We start from the raw sequence: 24,824 nt of genomic DNA on the forward strand, positions 1-24,824 counted from the left end.
GGACCGTGTGTGGTCCCCGTGAAAGCGGACAGCCACCGGGATGCTGGGAGGAGCGAAAGGCACATACAGTGAATATTCCCGTATTATTTATAAAGTACTGCCATGGCCCTGGAAGTGTTGGGACTCTCAGAAAAGCTGCAGGAATGCACTAATTAAAGAACACAATGGGAATGTAAATTCGGAAAGCTCCCCAGGGGGAAGCGGCGCTGGGGGGGAGCTAATTTGCCAGTCCCTGCTCCTCCCCTGCAAGCTGGCTGAGACACTGGAGCAATTAAAGAGGAATTTGAGTGTTAAATATAATCTGGAATTGTGTTTTTGGCTTTTTTTGTAATTGGTTTATATTTCTCTTGGGTAACTGTGTTTCCAATTCTGTAATCGGGACTTTAACCCTCTGCTCTGCTAGAACAAGGGCTCGGTCTGGGGGGCACCGGGTCAGGGCCGCTCAGATTTGGCAAGAGATGGCCCCTGCCTTTGATGTAATATATGGCTTGTCAGAACTGTCTCCTGAAATCTGTCTGAAGAAAATAGATTTGTTTGTTTGTTTGTTTTTGCCTGCCCATTTCTCTTCTGCACGGTCTGGCTCCCTCTTTTGTGCTGTTTTGGCTTGTCTTGCCCTGTTCAGGAAATACGTGCGTTCGGTATTGTTTGATGTGTGGCCAGGAGCTTTGACTCAGGATAGTGACTGCAACATACTTGTCTTTTTATTATTATTTTATTTTTTTTAATAAACTTTATACAGTCCTGGGTGACAAAACAACCTAGGAGACTCCATTAGGGATCTGAGGTGAAATAAAGACATGCTCAGCCTATGGTGGTTAGCAAGGGATGCCATCGGCTCACATCACCTTGGCATTGATGGCTTGGGTCAACCATGTTCTCATGCCTGTATTTGCAGTTGAGCAAAGAGGTTTTTCTTTTTTGGGGGGTGTGTGTTTTTTTCAGTTTTCATCATCTTGAGCTGACCCTTTAAAGTGTTTTGCATTGGAAGGTGTCTCCAAAGCTTGCTAAATGGCTTGGAGAAGAAAAGCTGCTGTGGTTGCTGCTGGGGTTTCCCGTGATGGTTTGACTGTTGGATCATTCTAAGATGGGGCACCTAATGGCAGGCAGGAAGTAACATGTTGCAGGGCCCTTTCTCTTTTTTATTTTTCTGATTCAGTGAAATATTTAGGCTATTTTTTCCATCTGCATTAATTGCCAGAGATTCTCATCCCTTGCAAACTCCTATTTGGGGAGGGAGAAGAGGGGTCTCCAAGCTGAGACTCTTGAAAACATGATCTGTGCACTTGAAAACACATCCATGTGTGACATGAGTACCCTCAGAGTACTGGGACTTTGTGTGGCTGTGGGTGCTGCCTTCTCTGGCGCGCTCAGTGCTTCCTCCTACGACAGCATCCTCGGTCCTAACCCTGCAGCAGTTGAATTCAGTCTCCCCTGCGTGTTTCCCCCTGCCTGGGGATTTCCCGTGGTTCCCCGTCCCCTCTCTGCATCTGGATCCAATCTCTGCACGTGATGAGAAGTCGCCCCGAGCCCAGGACCCTGCTGCTGCCACCGTTCCCTCTCTCCTGCAGCGCAGGAATGGGCTCGGGGCTTCGGTGGTGTTGGGAGAGCCCCGCCAGGAACCAGAGCTCTCCCAGCAGTTCCCCTGCATTTATTGTCATTTGTTCTGGTTTCTTTTTCCAAAAATAAATGTTGGTTGAAGTAGCACAAAAATATGGGAGGAAACAGTCTGAGGGAGGCTGCGGAAATAAAGGCTTAGAGATCTCGATGGGTCCCCCCTCCTCCTCCTTGCTCCCACCTCTGAAAAATACAGGATTATATACCCTTCTGTCTTTATTTACTGTAGGGCCTACAGACTCTTTCCATTGCCCACGCTGGACAATCTGGGGAGGCAAACTAGCAGAAAACCAGAGTTTCCCTTCATTTGGAGATGGGGAGGGCCGAGCTGGGAACACCTTCACCCTTCCCCAGGCTGGAAGCTGCTGCGGGGCCCGGAGCAGAGCCCGCGCCTCCCGGGTCACTGGCCAGAGCTTTCTCTTCCTCTCCTGCCTGCAGCGCCAGGGAAGGTCTTTTGGGGACCGGGCCTGGACCTGCCAGCACTCGGGTTCACGTCCAGGCTCCGACACGGCGTTTTCCTGTGCGACCTCCGGCCAGCTTGCCCCGAGGCATCCCGCTCCCCCCGGCTCCGGCGCGGATAATTCTCCCTTCCTCTCTCCCTCGCCATCTGAAGTTAGTTTCCTCTAGATGACAGGGGTCAGGAGGACTCGGGTGCTGAAAGATCAGCATGTGCTTTCCTGGATCGGGGCCTCGCATTCCTCCTGCGCGTCCAACTGGATGCTGGACCCCTCCTGGGCTGCTGCGCCGGGTTGTGCAATGCCGGACGCTCGTCCAGGCCCCTGGGATTGCTTTGGGACGGAGCTGGTTGGTGGCTTCTCTGTCACCCGGGGTGATTTAAGAGAGGGCAGCAGCCTGCGCTGCCTCTGCTAGAAGCTCTGGGCTTGGCGTGGGAGAAGGGTCTGGGCTTGCTGTCCTGGTCCGTGCGCTGCCGCCTGGGCACGTGTGGCTTTTTGGGGGGATGCCGTGATGGGGGACGAGACCAAAGCTGCAGCAGCATCCTGCACCGTGCCACGTGGGGCTGCGCTGGCCCGCGGTCCCTGCAGCAGCTTGCCTGTTGGCAGGAAAGCTAGATTTGATCACACGGATAAATCCAAGATTTAAAACAGAGGAGCAAACTCTGTGGGCTGGGCTGGGCTGACGGTGACTGTCGGTGCTCGGTCCTATCCCAAGCCAACACATTTAAGCACTGGTCTGGGACGGCAGCTCGAGTCTCTGCCGTGCTGGGAAAGTGCTCGTCCTTGTCTCTGGGCTGGGAAGAAGCTTCTGAGAGGATCTTGGAGGGGGCCAAGGTAAGTCACCTCCTCGGAGGGCTCTTTGCACAGCTGTGGGTGCTCGTGACCCCTCCAACAGCTCCACCTCCTCCCCTTTGCCAAAACACCCAGGTCAGGCACCCCTCCACACCGAGGGAGCGAGCACCCATTTCTCGGGGAGACCCCGGGTAAGCGTGCAGGAGCCCAGCCCGTGCCGTGCTGGCCACGTCCCTGATGGCAACACGATGGAGCACGCAGCAGCTCCGGGCTGTGCTTGTTGGGGTGCACCACCTTGGACGTGTCCCCTCCTGCTCGCCAGCTCCAGCCCCAGCCACCTCCGGGCGCTGACAGCCCCGCGGCACAGAGCCTCTGCTGTCACCCAGCCCTTTGTTCGCTCTACCGCCAGCCCTGCGCTGCACGCGTTTTGTTATGGTGCCTCTGAGACACTGACAACCTGCTGACATCCGTATTTATTTTATTTTTTGTTTAGTTTTGCTCCGCTGCCTCCGTCACCCCGAACCCCGGCACCAAGTCCAGCTCCCCGTTAGCGGTTACTTGACATCTCGCCGCTTCCTGCGGCTCCGAGGAGCTTTGCAGAGAGCTTTAAGGCTGCCCCTGTGTGTCCTCAGACAGGCAGAGCATCAACCCTCGTGCAGACAGCGCACCGGGGCAGCTGCCTGTGCCGGCCCAGGGATTTACTACAGACAGTTTGTTTTCCCAAGGAAGTTAGTTTCCAAGATAGCATCTGGTTTTTATGAGGTCTGATCAAATAAGGTGGTATGTGTACGAGCGTGTGTGGTGTGTGTGGGGGGGTGTTTTTATGTTTGTACGCCTGTTTTAAAAGTTTTATAAATAGCGGAGTGATGAGTTGCTTGACTCCTTTCAAAACTGCATCTCTTGTGGCCATGATTTTGCTGAAATTATTACTGAATCCAAAAAGCAAGCCGTATCTCTGACCTGAGCAAAGGGCTGCGTGGCTACTCCTACCTTGCAACCCATTAGCATTGGCAGGAGGTACTGTTATTTTCAACACCAATTCAGAATTATTATTTTGGTGCCTTGCCCATGGCATGAGAAGCAGTCAGCCGTGGAGGTTATGGGTGAAAAACAGATAATTTTGCAAGCAACTTGTTGGCCCATTGAAGCTATTCAGCAGATAGTAACAGAGCCGTAATGTGTTCTTGGGGGCTTGTGCTCACTTTGCAAATAATTTGCCTGGAATAAAAAAGGTTAGAGGTTTGAATGTGCTTTTGTAGGCAGAGCTGCGGAGAGGAGCTGCGTGCAAGTTTCCAAAGGGGCTCTGGGCTTTCATCGGTGTGCAGCGAGTCCTACGTGGAGGAAATGGTAAAAAAAGGACCAGAGGGAAACTTGCTGCGGAGATGATTCTGCTTGTGTTTGTTTCTTTTAAAGCTCCGGTTGAAAGGAAGAAAAAGAGAAATGAAAGCACAACTCTCTGGTGTTGCCTTTAGGAGGGATTTCTTGGCACAAAATTGGAGAGGGGAGGAAAAATCACCAAAAAAAATAGCGTAGAAGGAGAAGATGGGACTCTATCTGCAACCCTTTCATTAATGGGTGATTAATAAGTGATGTGCTAATGGTGCATGGGGACCTGGTTATTTGTGTCTTCCCATCTCGGTAGGTTTAAAAGTGTCTACACAGCCATCTCATCTCATCTATATTTCAATGCCATCATCTCCCCTCTTCTTTCTTTCTTCCTTCCTCCACGTGCATCCCTTTCACTCCCCCTACCTCGGACGGGGCAGGCACGGACGCATGGTGCGGGGTTCACCTCCTCCAGATCCCACCGGTCCTTCGGCCAACCCTGCCGTCCCCGGGATCAAACCGTCCCAGCAGGACCTGCCCTCCTGCTGCCTTTCGGAGCTGCTCCCCTCTCCCCCCAGCCGGCTCCTCGGGATGCCAGCGGTTAATCCCCTCTCCCGCAGAGCCCACCCTGCCGACAGGGATAACGCCGCGGCGCAGCCGCCCCTCGGCACATCCCCGGCTCCGGGATTTGTTTTTCATTTCCGCTCTCTCCTCTCGCCCCCCTCTTTGAGACGCGAGGGTTTGGCAGCAGATCCTGTCGCCCCCTTTGCTTTCCTGCGGAGGATCGTGTCTTGGGGGTGTTGCGTTAGCGGCGGCGGGGGGCTGAGACGAAGCCGCGGGATGTCTTCTCAGGGAAGACATTAAAAGCAAATCCGCTCTTTCTCCCTCCTTACTGCTCCTCTGGGGACCACCACCACACTTCCCCAGCTCCCTCCTTTTTTGTTGTTGTTGTTGTTGTTGTTGTTGTTTTTCCTGTCCCGTGCACTTCATTTTTTCTCACAAGTCATTTTTGTATTTCTCAAAACGGGTACAGTTCAGGGAAGCGAAATGCCACCCCTGCAGGACAGACTGGCAGCGTAGTCAGTATTTGCACTGCTTTAGAACAAGCCAGCATCAGATGGAACCAGGCTTTTCTTTGCAGTATCAGAAAAGCAAAGCCTAGATGCAAGAGAAATGCCTCTTGTTGGGATATGGGATTAACAGCTGATTTAGCATCCACACCCAGACCTTGTCTCTCAGCGAAGCCTGCAGCCCAGTGTCATTGCATTCATTTCTAGTTAGGTACCAGGTGTCCTGAAGGCACTTCTGAAACTTGCCCATGCTATGAGAATATGGTGCTGCATTCCCACACTGGCTTTTGTGCCGATCGGAGCGGCTGGTGTTTCACACGATGAGTTTCTCCCCTTTCTGCTCTGGGAACGGCCAGGAAGCAGTTTATGCAGAGGGGAGGATTTGGGGACAGACAGCCCAGTGTGTGTGTGTGTTTGTAAGAGAGACGGGAGAGGTAAAGCCTCCTGACAGCGTGATAAAGAGCCTAACAAAATAAAGCCTTGAGCTTTGATTGAAAGCCTGGATGCTGCTTTGCCCAGAAAATGCTACTGGCTGGTGTTTGTGCTGCTGCAAGCTATTTACCCGGTGCCTCCTGCCAGCACATGTTTACATCGCCCCGGAGCATCTCGCTTTCACAGCGGGGACCTGCCTGCTCCCCCCTGGCTGTGCCCATCTCTGCCACCCAAGGACGAGGTTTTTGGGGCACGGGGACATCGGGGCTGCAGGCTGATGAGCAGCACCAGGGCCCCGTAGCGCCAGCGGCTTCCTGCACCAAATGCGCCCCGTGCACGCTCTCGCCTCGTTCAAAGCTGCCTTTCTGGGACTATTTTACAAGCTGCGCCGCTCCCATGCACGTTTCTTACCTTTAGCTGCAGTGTTTCTGGAAAACAGATGCAAAGTTTTCATGGGAAATTGTTCTAAGGTATTTGCCTAGCTCTGGTCATGCGTGGCGGGGGAGCGCACGGTGCCTTGCGGTGACCCAGGAGTCTCCGCTCAATTATTTGCCCATACAGATAAGAGATAGATGCCTTATGGTGCACACTTGTTTTTCCCAGTCTCTCATTTGGGATGAGGTGAGCATAAGCAGGGATTAGTTTGTTAAGCTGCAACAGTTCATTAAACTTCTTGGACTTTTTCTCTGCGTTTCCTCTCCAGACACTGCTGGTGGCTGAGCCGAGTGTGTGTGCAGATACTGTGTGACAAGACAGGCAGGGGAAATTTTCATGATTTTGGTTTCCAAACATCCTTATCTATTTGCAAAGCCCACAGAGTGCCTGCAAGAACTGTTGCATTTCTGATACTTCTCCTCCTCAAAGCCCGTGGAAGCAAAGATGAAAACTCTTGGCTTAGATGTGTAAAACTTGGTGAAATTAATGGGAGCCGTGCCCTGAATCTCTTGCACAGCTTTTACGTTCTCTGACTTGTGAACAAGGGGTCTGGTCTGCAGTGGGCTTTCGACCCACCAGAAGAAAACCCCAGAGTTTGAAGGTAAAAGGAGGGATGCTCACAGCATCCCTGTTCCTCTGCTAACGACCAGTTGCGCTAATTGTTGTGCAAAGAGCCGGGCACTGTGATGGGTCAGATCCTGTGGGCACCTCCTGGGCTTTGCAAGGAGGCCACGGCTTGCAGCAGGCTCTCGCAAGGGTTCGGGTGCCCCGTCAGGTAGCCCTGCATGGGAATGTGCTCCCACTTGTGTTTTCCCAACGTGAAAACTCCTCTTTGAGCAGAAACAATTTGCATGCAAAGCCATGCCGCCCCAAGGCGGGTCTCACCCCGCACGGAGCACGGAAGGGGCAGCTGAAGGGAAGACGTGTGAGCATCTCTGTGCGGCCACAGAAATCTCATTTGATCCTCTGTGGTGGGAAAGGAAATGGAGCAATAACCCAGGACAGTTTAATAGAGTTGGGGTGAAATACGGCTGTTTTTGTAAGCTGGTCTCTGTGCAGTGAGGGCTCTTTAGCCCGTTTGTTGTGCTTGGCTCTGCTCTGGATGTTGGCACCAGCTGCTCTGCAGGTGCACATGTCTTTGGCAGGAAGGAGCTGGGATTTGGGGATTCGCCTTGGTCGGGCTGGGGGAAAGAGGAAAAAGGCAATGAGAGACGATGTTTGTCTCTTGCAAGCGAGGGAGACGCATCTGCAGGGGGGAGCGCACAGCCCGGGTGCAGCTCCCATCCCGGAGCCAGGTCCTCTCCTGGTGGCTCCTTCTCCCTTCCCTGGACCAAGCAGGAGCAGATCCTTTAGGGTCAGGCGCTGCGGAGCCTGGCTGAGGCCAGCTCCTGTGAGCTGTTTGTGTAAGCTGAGGGCAACTGAGAGGGGGAGTGGTAATGAGCATTGTCTTTGTGTCTCCAGAATCATGAACATCAGGGCAGGGGGATATTCCTAGAGTTGAACCCATAGGGATGCAGCTTTGGCCAGCCCCGGGCAGAAATAATGTGTTTTTGGGGTGTATGGTTCATGGGAACCAGCACCCCGAAAGGGCAGAGCATGGACACGAGGTGTTCCCCTTTATGCATTCTTGAGGGGTTTCAAGCTGGAGGAGATTTTTGCGTGGCTAATCGGATAAATGTCTGATAAACGTCTGATAAATGTGACAATGCTTTGGGGTCTTACCGAGTCCAGGAGTGGTGTGGGGCTGGAGCTTGGCACAGGGGGCTGTGACATCCTTCTCCCCCTGGCCTCGTCTGTTCCAGCTGCCCCAGCCTCCACACCAGTTTCAGAAAATGGGGGCAGTGGAAGCAGACTGGGAGCCCTCTCAGCCCCCAGGTGGGACCGTTCGGCCCCGCAGGGAGAGGAGGAGAGGCGGCTGGCATCTCCCCCAGCAAAACCCTGCGGTCGAGCCAGCGGCGGCAGACCTCCGAGCGCTGGCAGGGACCCAAGGTGTATTTGCTTCCTGCCACCCTTTCAAATTAAGAAAACGATTCATTTTATTTCTTTAATTTTCCAAATGGAAGTGAATTGGCCGTGCTGGCAGGTGCCTGATGGACGTTCCCTGCCACCTCCCGGGGGGGAAGGAGCTCGCCTGCCACCCTCCTCCTCCAGGGGGGACCCAGCCTAGCTGGTCGGGGTTCAGGGACCACTTTGTCCTGCTGGGAGCAAACAAGCACCACCCGGGTGTCCCACCATGAGTAAAGCCATCTCAGTGCTGAGATGCTGCAGGGTCTTTCGGGGTGGCAGAAGGTGACAAAGCGAGCCGTGGCACCCCCAGCGCCCCCTCTCAGCTTCTCCTCCTTGGTGTTTTATGAGCGTGGCTTTTCCCCTCGCTTTTATTATGCTTAGCAGAGTGTTTCTCATGCATAGTCCCCTGCCTGCCTCAAGGGGACACTATCAATAAATGACATCGGCTTCACCGGGCAGGCGGTGGAGGGTTCTCCCTTGCAAGGATGCTCTCAGCGCCCAGCACCCCCGCTGAGTGCCCGGCTGGATGCGTGCATCTTCCCGGCTCCGCACAGCAGTGCAGGGCTCTGCTGAGCCGGCTGCAGCGACGTCGGGGCCAGGAGGTGGCAAGGGGGAGATTATCCTGCCTACGTGGCGGCAATTATCGAATCTATACGCCGCATCAGTGACATGAACCGCAGCCAGGCACTCGTGGATGGAGTGTGTGGCATGTAATTGGGTCTGGCTCCCCAATCTCTGTTAAATCTCATAGATCCGCTCCTAATCTCCCGCACCGTAGTTGCTCCTGGAGCTTTTTTTTTCCACCTGCTGCTGTTTTTCTTGGTGCTGTCTCTCTCCTCGTCTGCCCTCCGCTGTCCCCACCCTGAGCTGGGGCTGGGTGGCAATGCAGAAGCTCAGGGTTTTCAGGTTTTCCATGGCATCCCCATGCAAACTCCCAGGGTGGTGGGGTGCTCTCAGCTGCATCCCCTCTCTGGCGATCCCACCTCTGTGCCAGGAGATTGGGTTGAGCTCTGCAACAGCTACAGTGCTCTCATCAGCAGGAAACAAGCCCAGGAAACTTGCTCTCCCCCTTGCGTTGCCCATGGAGATAAAAGCTCTGCCACCTGACAGCGAGATAAATTTGAACTCTTGCTAATTCTGGGGTAAAAAGGAAGCTCAGCAGCTGGGTTTCGTAATCCTGCGCGGGTGAGGTTTTCTGGGAGCCGCTGGTGCCGGCTCATTTTTACGTGGGTATTAGGGATGTGACAACTTAATTGCAGAGACTTCTCCAGAGGGGGAGCGGAAATCAATAGGTGTTGGTAAGGCGCTCGTTTTGAGATAAAGTCTATTTGTAAATTATAGTCATTTGTCTCCTTGCCACCTCCAAAGCAGTTAATTGTGAGCTGCCCGAGGACCGGAGGGGTGCTGGGTTCTGCCCCGGATCAGAGCCGGAGCCCAAGCACGGGGTGCCCGTGCTGCAGAGGGCAGAGCTTGCAGGGCGAGCGGCCTCGTGGTGCTGCTGCCACTCTAGAGGGCTGAAGGCCGTGAATTCAAGCCCTAAAGTGTGTCCTGTAATCCCTTTCCTGGCCCGGAGGAGCAGCAGCCTATTCAGTTACCAGGGCAGGGAGGGCTGCGGGGTGTGCGCTTCCCAAAGGGCAGCCCTAGGCTGGAGGGAGAGTGGCCAAAAATACTCGGCTTATTTAGGGACTCGCCTTCCAAGGCTGGAGCGTGGCTTGCTAAACAAAAAACACCCTGAAACTAGAGGCTGAGTTTTGCATGCTGGGGTGAAGGGGAGGCTGGCCCTGCCCCAGATGGCCGCTAGCACAAACCTGGGAGCTTCCTTGCTCTCATCCCAGCCCCGCAGGGTCGTGGCTCTCCTCGCGCTGATGCTGCTCAGCCTTTGCTCTTCAGGTCCTCGATCAGCCACGTGCTGAGCTTAGGGGCGTGTTGCAAGCAGGAGAAGATTCAAGGAGCTCCTGCAGCCCCTGGTGTGGTTGGAGAGGGGGCAGGTGGGCTCTGGGCCCAGCTCTGGTGTTGCATGGACAGATGGACATGCATTGCCCCCACCCTGGGTGCGTGCTGCAGATTGCTGTGCGCTCACAGCAGTGCCCAGCTCTTTGGGGCACTGGTAGTGAGCAGATTTCAGGGCCACCCTGCACACGGTGTGTGATGAAGCCACCTTACGAGGATGGGACAGCTGGAGGTGATGGGGAACACCTGCAGAAAATATGTCCACCAGCCCTGTGCCAGCACCCCCCAAAATATCTGCGTGTGTGCGTATTTTTGCATAAAGTGGAAAGGTCTGAACCAGCTCCACGTGTCTCCTACTCAGCTCTTTGCTTAGGGCATCCTTTATTCTTCTGTTTATTCTCTCCGTCTTTTCTGGCCCTTCCTCACTCCCCATCTGTGTGAGCACGACCTCCCACCGCCGCAGCCCCGACCTGCACGTCCTGGGCTTGGAGGCTTCCCGGGGGCTGGCTGCCTCCCTGTGCTGCTCCTCGCTGCTGCGGATACACGGCTCTCCTCGGCACCGGTACCCAAAAACAGCAAGGGAGGACAGCCCTGAGATAAGCAAATAAAGCAGGGGAGGGCGGCAGGGTATTCCCCCCATCAGGACGTTTGCTGGTTTCGGTTTGGATGGAGGGTGCTCAGAGCTTTCTCCGGGGGAAAGGAGCACGGAGGATGGAGGAGGCATTCTTCAAACCTTATGGTCAACCCAGGGCGAGGGCCTCCTGCCTCGGGGCAGAGGAGCAAGGTGTGCACGGGGAGGTTTGCAGGCAGCCAGCGAAGCCGTGCAGGTGGGAGCTGGACGCGTCGGTGTCTGTACGTGTGAGCGGACACGCGGGCTGGTGCAACTCGCAGCGGGGCGCGGAGGAGGCTCGCAGCCTCCCCGGGGGCACGGCCGGGCGCACGTGACGGTATCCGTGCCTTGCACGCCGGCCACGTTGATCTCATGTGCTGAGCTCCTCGCAGGCACCCGAAGGAGTCATCGAGTGCGTGCTGATCACTGCGCGCTGCCAAAATCCGCTGGAATCTGCTCCCCTGCGCCGCCCCTTCCCAGGTCAGCGGCGGGGGCTGCGGCAGCAGGTGCTGAAACCCGTCCCTCCTCGCAACCTGCCTCGCTTGCTTTTCCAGCACATTTTCCGGAGGTCAGTCGTCCCCTCCCCGCCGCTGGATTGCTTTCCTGCCCTTCCCACCTGCTCCTTCCACCCGGCAGCTTTTTTGGAGCTGGAGAGCGGCCTTGAGGGGGGCAGCGGGGGTGGAACATGAGTCGAAGGAGAAATCAATCCCGTCCTTGCCGGGGCTGAAATCTTGGAAACACTGCGCTCCCATCCAGCGGCTCTCGAAGAACTGGGGCTGAGCATGGCACCAGCTATTTCTGGCCGCTGGCAGCTATTCCTAGCCCTGACCTGAAGCTCGGTCCTTTCCCTCTCCTTCCCTGCGCACGAGGGTGAGCTGAGCTCGGTGTGCGGAGGGGGCAGGCAGGCAGCGAGCTATAAATAATGGCACTCGTGGGCGGCTGCTGGGGAAGGCACCGAGCAGAAAGCATCCTGGCCCCATGGGCAGCTGGCACCCCCTGCCCTGTCCCCTCCCCAGGGCAAGCAGGAAGCCGCAGAGCCAGCATCATGCTTTTTTTGTAGGGCGAGGGGAGGGATGGGTCCGAGTATGCAGCCACCTCACACTTGTTCTCCCTTCTTCATCCACCTCCTGCACACGGGGCGAGCTCCCTGGGTTTGCCAGCTACATCTACCGATGGATGGGGCAGAGGCAGCTCTGTGCCTCGCGGCTTGAAGCTTCCTGAGCAAATTTTTCCTGCTCTCCCTCCCGCTTTGCGTTTCCACGCCCTCACTTTCTGTCCCACTGCCTTTCCACCGTTCCTGTGCTCTCGCCTTCCCTCCCCACCTCCCCCAGTTCCCCCCTGTGCTTTTCACCTCTCCTTCGCTCTCTCCATCACTCCCCCGCACCCTCACCCACTCTCCTGCCTGCTCCCACTATTTTTATCCTCCTCCTACCCCATCTCCTCTCTCTCCTTTCTCCTCCCCGTGTCCCCCCCAGGCCCCTCTCTGCAGCCGGGTACCGCTTTGCTCTGCAAACACCGGCTGCCTTGTTTTTCTTGCGTCGCGGTAAATGTTTCCGCAGCGCTGTGGAGATCTCTGGAGCCGCTGAACAAAGGGACCTTTCATTTTAACAGCGGGATGGAGGGCGACCGTGCCGCTGGCCCGAGAGGTCGGCAGTCAGGGGGCTCCCGTGGCCGCATCCAGCCCCCAGGTCGGGGAGCGGGGCAGAAGCCCCTGGGGAGGACGGCGCTTCTGGAGCTGCTCGGGGTTTAGATTGTTCCCCCTCCCGCCTCTCCTGCTGCAAACCCGATGTAATCGTAGCAGGAAATTAAACATTTGAAGCGTTAACGTGATAATCTGCTGGTTTAGGCTTGGCGGGGCTGGGAGCTGAGCGTGTTTCTGCTGCCCAGGTGCCAGGAGGGAGGGGGACACAATGATGACAGGCTCCCCCCTGGCATTCCCACCCTCTGGAGAAACCTCAGGGAGTGCTCTCCATCACCTTTCTCCCCTCAGCCCGTCTTCAGGCTCCTGGTGTTAGGATGGTGGGGCTTTTCCTTTGGCCCTGATAGCCGTATCTCATTGCTTGTGCTGGTGGGACCAGGACCAGCAATTAAACCCATTGCTCGGGATGAATTTCTTGGTGCTCTTGCTGATGCTGGACCAACCAGCTCAGAACCTGTCCACACCCCACATCCCTAAGGCTGTGGTTTGGGAGCACTGAGGCTGGAAAGGAAACAAATAAAAAATGCCATAAGCTTTCAGAGATGCAAAGAACTCCCTGAAAAATCCTCCCTCGTGTCACTGGGGCAATGAACCCCGGGTGTAACACCATGAAGAAGGTTCAAGCTGCACCGTTCCACCAGGAGCATCGTTCCTCGTAGGAGGGGTGACGCTGGGTGAGGAGGTGGGGGTCTCCATCTCCAGAGGTGGTGAGGAGCAAGGCAGACCCCGTCAGGATGGCTGTGCCAGGCAGGATGCAGAGTGCATTGCTCTGGGTGGGTCGGGGAACCAGGAAGGCGATGAAGAACGGGCGTCCTGTTGCCTTGTCTGAGCTCCTCAGTGGTCTGTAAAGATGGCTGGCATGAATATATTATGTTTTTTTAATTCCTTTTTTATGTCAGACTTGGATTGTCTAATAGACGCTTGCATTGTAATTTTTTACTTTAATAGGAATCATTTGTAGAGAGATCTGCTGAGCTCAGCATCCCGGCTGGAGCTTTTGCATTATCGGGAGTTGCTGTCTTTGCAGATGGATGAGTTTCAAGGATTTCTAAATACACAGGCCTATCTGTCTAAACAAAAGTTCAAACGCCGTGCAGTTCACTGGTTTGGAGCAAATGTCAAACGGGCAGGGACTGGGCCACCGCTGCTAAACAAACCTCTGTCCTGTTTTCTTTTGCGCCAGCTGTGCCTGCATGATTTTCTTCCAGTGTTGTGTGGCTGTGAGACTGGGGTGACCAAATGTCTTTGGAAGAACTGCTCAGCTCTGGGCAAGGCAGAGCCTGCCCATCCTGGACGGGAGAAATGGGGAAAGAGCTAGTGACCCTCCCTAAGGAGCATTTGTCCTCTCCCATGGCTGTGGATGCTCGTCTTGTGCTTTCCCAGATAATGCCCCAAATGGAGCATCCAAAGCCACTGGCTGTAGAAGCAGGGAAAGCTCTTGGTTCATCGTGACTTTTAACTGCACCAATTCTGATAAAACACAGCTGTCTGCAGACAGACATGCCACCAGGAGATGCTTTGGGCTGGCGGTTGGCTTTGTCCTGACCCACGCCTTGCCCCCATTCCCACATCTCCAAGGCCAGGCGGAGGGGACCGCGCTTTCCCCAGTCATGCCTGGGATACAAGTGACTTTTGGTTTAAAACAGGCAAGGCTGGGGGCCAGGTCGCATCCTGCACTGCTTCCCTCCCTGGTCCTGGCCCCCGTCGGGCAGGCTTTGTGGGATGGAGATAGCCTGGCGATGGAGACAGCCTGGCGTGGGAGACAGGAGACCTTTTTCCCTGACACCTGCATATGGTGCGACTTCGGCGCGGCCTCTCGCATCCGGTGTTTTTTGTGTGTTTTCCGAGGCGCTTTGCATCAGCTCCTTGGCCAGTGCTGGGAGGACTGGATTGGAAAGGAAAGGGATTTTCATACTTCATCTTTTTCTCGCCGGGGCCTGAAACGTGAGCGCCTCCAAGGCGTTGCCGAATGAGGTGGTAATGTGTTCATCAGCTGGGAAATCACCGGGCCTTGGAGAAACGGGAAGGGGAGAGATGGAGAGACGTGCAAGGGCTTCAGGCTGCAGCGGGAGGATGCGGGGAGCATGGTGTTGAGGAGCATCCCGCTGGCACCAGGGGTGCAGCCCTGCGCTCGGCGGGGCGCCCTGCCTCAGCTTCCCCACCCCAAGCTGCGGCTGCCCTGCGAGGCCTTAAAGATGCACTGGAAGCCACGCTCCCCACCCAGGGCTGAGGGAGGCATGGGAAGAGAGAGAACGCAAGTCAATAACCACCTAGATACAGCTCAGAGGTGTAGCAAGGAGCCTGCCTGCTGCAGGGCATGGGTTGACCCTTGGCTGTGCCCAGCTGGGAGCGTTCTCCTGCGGGGAGCGGGTTGTTTTCTTCTGTCTGGACATGGCTTTGGTCCTGCAAGACCTCGTGCTGGCCACGGCGGTGGCATTTCCCTTCCTTTTGCTGCTCTGTTCCTCAGCATGTGTCGGTGCCACCGTGAGCCATCAGGTCACCTGAGATACCTTCAGGGCGTTTTGGTCATGCTCTTGCCTTGGGTCTGTGCGATGCTCGAGGCAGCACAGCCCACATGTGTAAATAAATCAGCCCCAAGTGCCTTTCCTTCTCAGTGTTGTGGACTCTTCTACCCTCATGATATTTGAGGGTAAGGAGAAACGTTCACCGGCCGTCTCTCATTGCTCCCTACCCCTCCTTCCTCTTCCTGTTTACCCGCCTCCTTTTCATTAAAGCCTCCGACTTCTCCGTCTCGCACTCTGCTCTTTCTCTACATCTCATTGCTTTTATTGCCTGTCTCTGAGCAGAAACCCTTTTCCTCTGTCCTTTTTTTTAATGCAGGATATCCAGAATTGATTGGAGCGTTCCAGGTCAGGCCACGCCGCTGATTTACACCATCACGCATTTTATAATCCTCTGCCTTCATATATAACCTAACATTTTGTTTGCTATTTGAGCAGTGGCTGTGGAGCGAAGGCTGACATCACTTTGCTGGCCGGTTTCAGCTAATTTAGACTGCAGCAATGTGTGTGATTAGTTCAAAACACTCCTTGCAGCGAGTGGTGCCTTGCATTTATCAACACGCCGGGCTTCCTCGCTGCCTCGTGCTGCTGCTGGCTTTGAAGGTCTCTGCCATCCATCATGTTCTTGATTAGCCTAAATAATATTGTCATCTGCCAGTTTTTCCTCCTCATTGCTCAGCCCTCTTCAAAGCATTAATAAACAGATTAGAGTACGTTAATCCTCATCCAAAACACCGAGGTGCTTCTCCAGCAGGCTGCCTCCGTGCAGAAAGCATTCAGACCTTTCCAGCAGGCTGGGACTCACGCCGCTTCTTTGCAGAGGCGATACTGGGTCACCCTGCAAGAAACTGGCCCATGCCAGCATTTTATAATCCCATCTGCTGCTCCAGAGCGAAATACCTTTTCTTCAGAAATGTCGTTTTGGCCGTCTGTGAAATTCAGGTTCTAGGACATAATTAAGACCGCAGTGAAAGGGAGTAGAGAAAATGCTGTTGCTTTTATTACAGATACAAACACTTTCATTTTCTGACATTCCTACAGCTCTGCCCCGTTCACATTATGAATGATTAATATTGGTCTGAGTGACTAAATATGGTCCTAGTGCTAATACTTTCAAACGCAGCTATTGTGCATTTAAATGGCAAGGGACTTTTTGGTAAAATACTTAGGATTTTGGTTTCATGGGAATAGCAGAGTTTAATACGAAAAGTGCAGAGTATTATTGATGAGCGATATGGTGAAATTATGTATGTGGACATATGCTTACAGTTAGATCAATAGATGTTATTAATGTGTAAAGATATCATTTTTATGTTTCTTTTTTTCCAAAGGGTTTTGTGGTTAGCTTATTTTTTGAGCTTATTGATGAAAGAATAGTATTTATTTTGAAAAGTCAATGATTCAAATCAGGGCAATTTTTTAATGGGCTGTAACTTCTAAACAGAGCAATAAATTTTTGTTGTCGTTTACAGAAGTATTTCCCTTTGCACTGAAGATGAATGTTGCAGCCTGCAGGTCAATGGCTCAGTTCTCCCCGAAGGTGAATTCTGGAGGAGCTGAGCTGGGATCTTCACAGTGGAAGCAGCTTGCAGCTGAAATGTCTTTAAACTTTGTGTTATTTGGGAAGGGAAGCAAGGGAAGAGTGATCACAACCAACTTCACCATTTTACTACAAATTGCCCAAACTGAAATAAATGTAATTTTAAAGAGCGGAAGAAACAGCAGAACCAGCACGTCCATGCCCTGTTTTGTAGCCTTCAGCTTCTTGCAAGCAGCTTCTGCTCTGGAGTCTGCATCAGCATCAGCAAACCTGTGCTTCTTGGAGCTCTCTCTTCCCTTCTGCACTCAGTTTTTCTGCTCGTGAATATGCCCTGGCAGTCACTCTGCTGGTCATTGCCATGTGAAACCACACGAGTTGTGGCTGGTGTTTGCTTTAACCGGCTGGCTGATGTTTGTATGGGGCAGCCCACAATTGCTGTGCTGGGTGGAAGAGTGGCTGGTTGTTCCTTCTCTTCCTTTATTATTATTATTATTGTTGTTGTTGTTGTTGTTTTTTTTTTTTTCTATTTTGCTTTTAATTTCAATGGCTACCTCAAGCTGGGCTGCAAGCACTGCAGCTTGCCAGCTCCCAGAAAAGCAAGCGACCTGCTTTTGGAGCAGGAGGTGGCTTTCGGGGCCCCATCAGGTGTCCAAAGCACATGATTTATCATCTCGATCTCATCCTGCTTGAGCTCCTGCTGGTGTCTCGGGTGTTGTTGTGGCTGGTGGGTCTGTGCTTCCCATGAGGACTTCCCCTGCTGCTGCCCCTGCCTCGTCTTCCGATGTCCCGACTCCTGCTGTCTGCCTGGTGTGCACAGCTGGAGGAAACACCTCCACAGAGCTGAGGAGAATGGGGGGATGCGGGCATTTGGCTGGGTGGGAGCTCAGCGCCCTGATTCTTGTGATGCCTTGGAGATACCTCCTGGGAAAAGGGAGGAGAGAGCATCCTCCTTTGGAGGGTGTAGATGTCACATCACCACCAGCTCTGTTTTTCCTCTGGCTCATGCAAGCGGTGCTCTTTGTAACACTAGGAAAGGTGTGAGAGGTGGTGGCTTGGTTTTGGTTGCCTGTGCAGTGGTGAGACCAAATTTCTGCTCCAGCCATGAGTTTGGCTCTCGTCCTTGCTTCCCAGACTCCCACCTCGTCCCCTAGCTGTAGGGAAACCAGGAGGTGCTTTTCATCCATTTCCCCTTTTAGAGGATGGCGGTAGCTCTCCTCTGCTCTGATTTTACTCACCAAATAGGATGAAAACAGATGAGGTCAGTGGCGTCTATACAGGCAGATTTGGCCTCCATTTTCTGTTTACTAGGACTGCATTAGTTATGAATAATGGCGCGTCAAACCACTCGCTCCAAGCAATTTATTCATGGGATTTGGCCCCGCTCGCTGTCTGCGAGCTGCCTGCCAGCAGGGTCTGATTTTTAAAATACACTTGCAAGCACGCAGCCGTATGCCCGATCTGCTTGCAAACGCATCGGGGCCCCGGGGTGCTGCAGGGTGGGGGTGGCAGTGCCATCGAGGCACCGTGGCTGGTCCCCAGAGACCCTAATTCGGAGTGCAGAGGGGCAGAGGTGGTGTCTCTTTGCAGCAGGGTGCAATTAGGTGAGATGGGAGACGAGAAGTGGCGGGAGGCTTTCCATATTCTTCTTTCTCCTTTTGCCCAGGGGACATCATTATGTTAAGCTACACACACACACACACACCATCCCGAACCTTTAAGGCAGGAATTCCTCCCCCGCCTTGAGAGAGACGGCAACGATTTTGAGTTCGTTTCTCGCCGTCTGGCAAATTTTACGTCTAATTTTTGCTCTGTCACATCCCCGCGGAATAACCATTGATTTATATCATGGCTGAGCCCAGACCAAATGCTTTTTCGCTGGAGTACGGATACCTGTATTCTCTCCAAGAAAGGTTCCTGCTCCCCACGCTTTGATAAAAAGGCCAGAACTAAAGAAACCCCCGCTTGCTGTGATGTCTGTGGAGAAGGGAACACAATAGCCCATGCGTGAAGGGAGGCAATCGCGGGTCAGGTTTGCTCACCCGTCGCCGGTATGATGTGCACCGCTCGCTATTGTTTTCTGGGGTATTGCACTTTTGATTGATTGCTTAATTTGTGCGCCTGTGTGATAGTTATTGTCATGTGATGGCTCTTTTGTCGTGCTGGACTGAACGTTTTTATTCTTGGGAGACAGTTCAGGCTCCGAGATGCTTCCCAAGAATGCTTGGGCTGATGTTCCCAGGGGCCATATTTGGAAATCCCAACAGTTTTCTCTTGGCCAAAAGCACCAGTTGGTTTTAAGGGACGTTTTGTTTGTGTTACAGTGTGAGTTGCTGGCCCCTGATGTTCTTGGAGGGGAAAAAAAAGAAAAAGAAAAAAAAAAAAAAGATTCCCAGCTCACAAGACATTTGCACTAATTAAACAGCAGGGAATTTGTTGCTCTTCACTGGTTTGTTTTTTCGGCTTCTGTCAGGCTTTTTGCACTCGGGTTTCCACGAGCCTTGTTAGCGCAGTTGGCAGCTGTCACGCAACGATGGACGGACTCTTCCTCTCGCCCATGAGACAAGGTTTGTGGGATGCAGAGCAAAGACAAGGGATGTGACACATCCCCACCACCTGGTTCAATTGCCTCAAGTTCAAGGACCCCTCCATGAGCTGTCCTGAAAGGAGGCTCCCCAGTTTATTGGGGGGTGATGTACTCCAGGAGCCTCTCCTGGTCCCTTGCCTTGCTGCCCCCATCCCTGGCCACCAAGGGAGCTTTGGGAGATGCTGGTGTCCTCCAGGAGGCTGCAGACCCTCCCCTAGGGACCACTCTGCACTTGGTAACCTTATGATTTTTTGACCTTTTCTAGCCTTTTGGGCAAGGAGAAGCAGACCAGGTGAGGCTGAACTTTCGTTCTCCTTTCTTACATGCCCACGGCGTGGTGTTAAGAGCTTTTGCCCTTGCCACCTGGGAGGGTTGTCAGTGTAAAGCTCCTTCTTGTTTTCCTCCTAGTTATTTTGAGCAGTTCATCCATAAGAGATGTAAATTCTCGTGACATCAGGGAATCCCCCTTCCTCCTGGGGAAGCAGAGTCCTTGGAAAACCACCGATGGACTTGGCTTTGCCACTTCAGTTCTCCTTAAACCTGCAGCCCAGAGGCAGGGAGCCCTGCACAAGCTCCGTGCCTATTGAGGCTGCTCCGGTTCCCAGTGCCTATCGCCAAACGAGGACTGAGAGGTCGGGGGGAGCACAGCTGTGCCCCTCTCCTCCCCGCAGCCTTGCTCTGTTAATCTTCCCAGGTTTCACTTATGGCTGTAGTGAAATGAGAGAGGCGTTTGGACAGGAGGAGGACAGGACCCTGCGGGTGGTAATAGATGTCCTTGTGTCACTTGAGGAGCAGGGGACTGATGCTGCTGCTCCCTGTGGTTTGGAGCAAGGTGCTCAACCTGCCTGTGCCTGCAGTCCATGGTAAGTGCCTGCTGCCAGCTCTGACAAGTTCCCTGGTTTCGACTGCAAATTCCCCTCCTGCCCCCGAGTGGTTTCCCCTAAAACGCTTCAATCCAGGGGAATCTGCAAGATTTTATTTTTTTCCCTCCTCCCATCCAAAATCACGCAGTCAACAAAATCTTTTTCCCGTGCTAATCCTCGGCTATGCAGGAGGACTCATCCGGCCCCGCGGTAGTAGGGGAGAGACAGATGTTCAGCAGACAATTAGTGCAGTTGTGCAGCGCTTTCCTGCTCAAAGCCTCCACGCCAGAGCCCCCGAATAAATCACTGCGTGTGTGCCTGCGTCGCCTCGTGCCGCCAGACCTCTGCAAAATGAGTGCAGGTGGGACGGGCTCAGATGGGGGACACGGTGCTCTGCAGAAAAGTCCCCTTTCACCCCATTTTCCTGAGCCATTTATATCCATTCAACCACTGCTGAGTCTTTCTGAAGCTTGTTTCCTATGGGTTATCTCCCACAAAAGGCTTATTTATTTATTTATTTATTATTCATCTAGAGGCTTTCCAAAGTTAAGGGTTAAGTTTTGGGAAAGAACCAACTTTTTTTCCGATGAGGACAGCAGCACTGGAGGTGAAGGGAACTGATAATTTCAGCGCAGGGCAGGGAAATGTTAATGGTTTCTAGAAGTTTTGTTTCATTATGAAATTTTCAAACGGTTCTTCTAAAACAGAAACCGCGCAGGATGATTTCAGTTGGAGGAAAAAAAAAAAAAAAAAAAAAAAAAAAAAAAAAACAGGGAAAAATGAGCCGTGGCTTCTGTTTGACAAAAACTGTGCCTTTTGGCTACAAATCATCCCCAGAAGTCAGGCTCTGCGCTGAGCAGGTGGTTCCCTTTCCCCTTTTTCCATGGTGATCGTGAGGTCCACCGTCAGCTTAATTGTTTCCTAGTAATTGGATAGCATGGGCGTGATGGCATCTTTAAAAACCCAGGTCATTGGCGGGGCACCAGGGTGCAGCTGGGAGGTGCAATGCAAGCCCCGTGCTCCCAGTGGGGCTCCTCGCCTTGGCCCCAGCATCTCAAGATGCTTGTCTGGATGCGATGCTCGGAGGTGTCCGCCCTGCTAGATGGGTTTCACCCTCCTGCAGAAAAGCTGAGGGGATTTTATGGGTTGTTTTTCCCCCTTCTGGAAAGGAAGAGAGGTGGGGATGATATTCCCTGGAGGGCAGCAGCATCCCCCAAGGATGGGACCTTGCTCTGCACCCACCCAGGCTTGGAGAGGACACAGGGGATGGGGATGACCCGAAAGTGGCCGGCAGCGCTTGTCCCCAGCTCTTGGAGGAGTTTTATAGCTCGGTGATTGGGATAGCAACCGGAGAGCCCGAAACCAGAGCCAAATCACTTATCCTTCCTCTGTCCTCCTTTGGGCAGCCTTGGAGCTTGCTCAATATTCACTCTGCAGCACGAACGGGCTCTGTGCAGCACCTAGTGCAGTGAGATTAGGCTTGTGGGGTTTTTCTTTGTTTAAGAGAAATCCTTTCAACAAAAAAAAAAAAAGGGGGAACTTCTGAAGCGTATCATTCTTCCCCTCTTGCATATGTTCATTTTTGATTCAAACGCACTGTAGAGACCTTTCTTCCCTCGCAGAGCAAAATCCCCTGGAAAAGAGCAGAGCCTGCTTTTGTGCATTTATTTTTACCAGATCTTGAAATAATTTGTGACTTTAAAGGAGAGGAGGAAAAAAAAAAAAAAAAAGCCTGTTCTTGATTGAGGCCTCTGAGCATTACTGTGATAGAAACAAAAATAATAAGGTAACGAGTGATTCTGACCTTAGCTTAATTAACACATCGTTAAGATCAAGTGCCCAGAAAGGTAGCGGCTCAGTGCTCTTACGCTGAACCTGGAGGCTTGGCGACCCGAGAAATGCATTGCAATTTATTTCTTATTTAAGTGTTTGTTCTCTAGCCCCGGCGAGTAACCCAAGTAATTTCTCCAGGGGAGGCCTGAGAAAGGCTCGGGCCCATTTTCAGGCAGGGCTGGGAAGAAAGGAGCGACCCGAGGAGCTTCGGGGAAGGAAGGGTTCTGGGGGAGCCGCCTGCACGAGCAGGTCGGGAGCACGGGCTGCATCCCGGGCTGCTGAGAGCAGTCAGGAAAATGGGAGCTGACTGCAACCTTTTAGTGCCAGAGCTATTTCTTGACATACGATGCAGATCGCTTTCTGATCTCATCTCCCCCTGCGCTCAGCTTGGAACCAGAAGGAGAGGTAAATGGGTCAGGATTCCCAGGGGGGCTGTGAGAAGGGCCAAAAAGCAGGCGTCCGTGGGGGAAAAACAGTCGATTTGGCAGGTCTGGAGTTCATTGAGAAGTTATTGCTTTGGAAGGCACAGGAATATCTGTTGGGAGTCATAGAAGAGTTATTGGTGTTGGAAGTTATGATGTAGAATTATGGTGGAGGATATAGAGACCCTTATAGAAGCTCAGCAAACCTGTGAATCCATCTATCTAAGCACCCTCAATTCCCACTGAAATCCTCTTGGAACAATAATAATCATTCAACAAAGGAAATGGTTTTTGACCCAGACAACTAAATGCATTTCCGCTTAGTGCTTCCCAGCCCTCGCCTGATACTCAGCCGTGTGCTGAGGTTGCCTGTTATTTTCCCAGACATCAAAGGATTTGAAGGAAAATGCAACTTGGGAAAATTGATTGTTTGCCATGAAAATCTCCCCTGAAAAGAGCAGTCTGAAGAACAATTAGCTGAAGGCATGTGAGCGGATTGCAAAGCGAAAACACAAAGTCGGTGCATGGGCGAGGATCCCCGGGGAGAGGTGGTGCAATGCCCTAGCAGGCAGGGAGCCGTTTAGGAGGACGAGGAGGGCATTGCAGGGCTGTTAAATGTTCCCTTTCATCAGCTTTCATTACGGGGGGTATCGCAGGGGGAGCCGCTCCCCACCGACCGCTGTCGGGATGGCTCGGGTGAAGCCTGGGAGCTTTGTTCTGGGACGATATCACGCCGCCGAAAGAGCAAAGTGGGAGCAAACTGCTCTGATAGCTTCCTGTGGGATTTCCTCCGGATCACCTCCGTCCCGCAGAGAGGTTTGATTTTGTTCGAAGTGACACTTTGCGGCAGAAAGCTGTCAAATTGGAAATGTCACTGGGCCTTACTGGGAGAGAGGGGAAAGAGCATCACCGTGCCACAAAGCCCTGGCTGGGTGGCAAATATTTAATGCTAAATGCTAATCCGGGGCTCTGAAAGCTGGCTTTCCACCTGCAAGCAAGGATGTAGTTTTCTTGAGGACGAGAAGGGCAGGAGAGGGACGGAGAAACCCCAACCTTGTCCGGCTGGGGCTGGCAAGAGCCGCGTCCCCTGCAAGGCCAGCACCCCGGGGCCCTGCGGAAGTGCCGAGTTCATTTTGCTGTTGCCAGCTCATTATTTTATTTTTGTGTATTTCTTACCCAAAAGAACGATTGTGCTGAGGAGGGATCAATAGCTCAGCCGAGCGTCGAAGTTATTAACTCACAAACAAACAGCGGCGGGCTGAGGGGAAGGAGGAAGAATGTCAATTTTCTGTGCAAATGTTATTGCGGGGAGCCTTCAAAGGAGTGTTTTATTTAGCGAATCAGGGCTATCAGGGACAGTTACTCCCTTGATGGGAGAAGGGGAAGAGCAGGGAATTGAATAATTTATCTGGGAATGCATTCTGGGGAGGTAGACCTTCAGGCTGAAGGGCGATCTGAAGGGAGCAGAGTTGTGTGTGAGGAGCAATCCTCTCTTCCCCTGTCCACCTGTCCTCCTCCCTTTGCTCCCACCAGTGGAAAGGTCTGCTGAGCCACTTCTTCCCTCAATAGTTTTGGGGATGTTGGTGTTTGCAGGCAAAAACCTGCCCTGATTTATTTCCATAAGAGGGAAAAAAAGGGCTGGGTTGTTAAAATCCTCTTGCTTCAGGGCTGGGCAGCAAAACCTACCTAAGGAGGGCTGCATCCACTGTGCCCTGGGCACGCCAGCATTGAGAGCAAATCAGGATCAGAGTGAAAGGGCAGGTTTTTAAATCTTCATCCTCCTCGTTTCTGGGCTGCCATGCCAGGGCTTCATACCGCCTTGCATCCTTTCAAGCTCTGTGAGGAGGAGTGGCAGCGGGCTGGCAGCTGGGCTGTCCCGGCTCCCGGCGGATCCAGCCAGGCATTAAAGTCTTTGAAATCCCAGCCCTTTTCCCCTGTTATTTTCAGGGCTGGTGGTGACTCAATATGTAAAAAATATTACCAAGGTTGGAGCTGACGCTTGAAATCTCAGCTGCCACGGAGGAGGTGGTTTTGCAACGCATAAACTGCCGCTGGTATCCTGCCACATCCCAAAGTTGCAATGTACCGTGCAACGCGGGGCGCTTAGGAAGGAGATGGAGAAAGTCTCTATTTCATCCCCCTCTGCTCCGCTCTTTTTCCTGCTGCTAAACCCTGCAACAGCGCCAGGGGGGTTAGGGTTTGGGGGCTCTATGCTGTGGTACGGCTCGCTCTTATTTAAGCTTTTGCAGCCTGAAATTATTGGAGCTGCAGCGAGCGGGAGCTTTTCCCTCAAGGTCAGCAGAGACCTGGGGAGCTGCACAGAGGCAGGGCAGGGAGCGGTGCTGCACCTCTGCCCTGGCCCCTTCCCTGCTGCCTCTGCTGAACAAACCCCGGCACAGACGTGGTCGTAAAGTTCCCGTGTGTCTTCGGTTGAAAAGCCTGGTCCTGCCTCAGATCAGTGCTCCTGTGTCAGGAAATGAACGGCAGGGGCAAAGCTGTTGCATGCCACTGCCTGCATTTTGTTCTTGGGGCTGTGCTGAGGCTTTATCCCTCAAGCTATTGCTGGGATGCTGGGGACACAGCAGCAAAACCCGCAGCATCCAAGCGCATCCTCCTCTCCTCTCCTCTCCTCTCCTCTCCTCTCCTCTCCTCTCCTCTCCTCTCCTCTCT

At 53.2% G+C, this 24,824-nt stretch overlaps 1 protein-coding gene and 1 long non-coding RNA gene across 12 annotated transcripts in view; both read left to right on the forward strand.

Annotated features, from left to right (window-relative positions):
- The window catches only part of CNTFR (ciliary neurotrophic factor receptor), a 176,848-nt gene that overhangs the window by 58,190 nt on the left and 93,834 nt on the right, over positions 1-24,824 (forward strand). The window contains exons 1-2 of one of the 11 annotated variants that reach the window (XM_035309801.1): positions 10,803-10,865; positions 11,084-11,197. The exons of 6 other annotated variants lie outside the window; for them this stretch is intronic. In XM_035309801.1, the coding sequence (XP_035165692.1) occupies positions 10,818-10,865; positions 11,084-11,197 (162 nt within the window). In that variant the 5' untranslated portion in view covers positions 10,803-10,817. Of the gene's footprint in view, positions 1-2,704; positions 2,904-10,734; positions 10,866-11,083; positions 11,260-24,824 lie in introns of those variants that run through there. 4 more of the 11 variants (XM_035309808.1, XM_035309805.1, XM_035309804.1 and 1 more) reach the window with 4 other exon arrangements.
- Positions 11,268-16,623, forward strand: LOC118156055. The gene is made up of 2 exons (XR_004746129.1): positions 11,268-15,040; positions 16,385-16,623. It is a non-coding gene; the product is annotated as an uncharacterized LOC118156055 (long non-coding RNA).

The sequence above is a fragment of the Oxyura jamaicensis genome, chromosome Z (genome assembly GCF_011077185.1).
Source record: "Oxyura jamaicensis isolate SHBP4307 breed ruddy duck chromosome Z, BPBGC_Ojam_1.0, whole genome shotgun sequence".
In the NCBI taxonomy this organism is placed as follows: Eukaryota; Metazoa; Chordata; class Aves; order Anseriformes; family Anatidae; genus Oxyura; species Oxyura jamaicensis.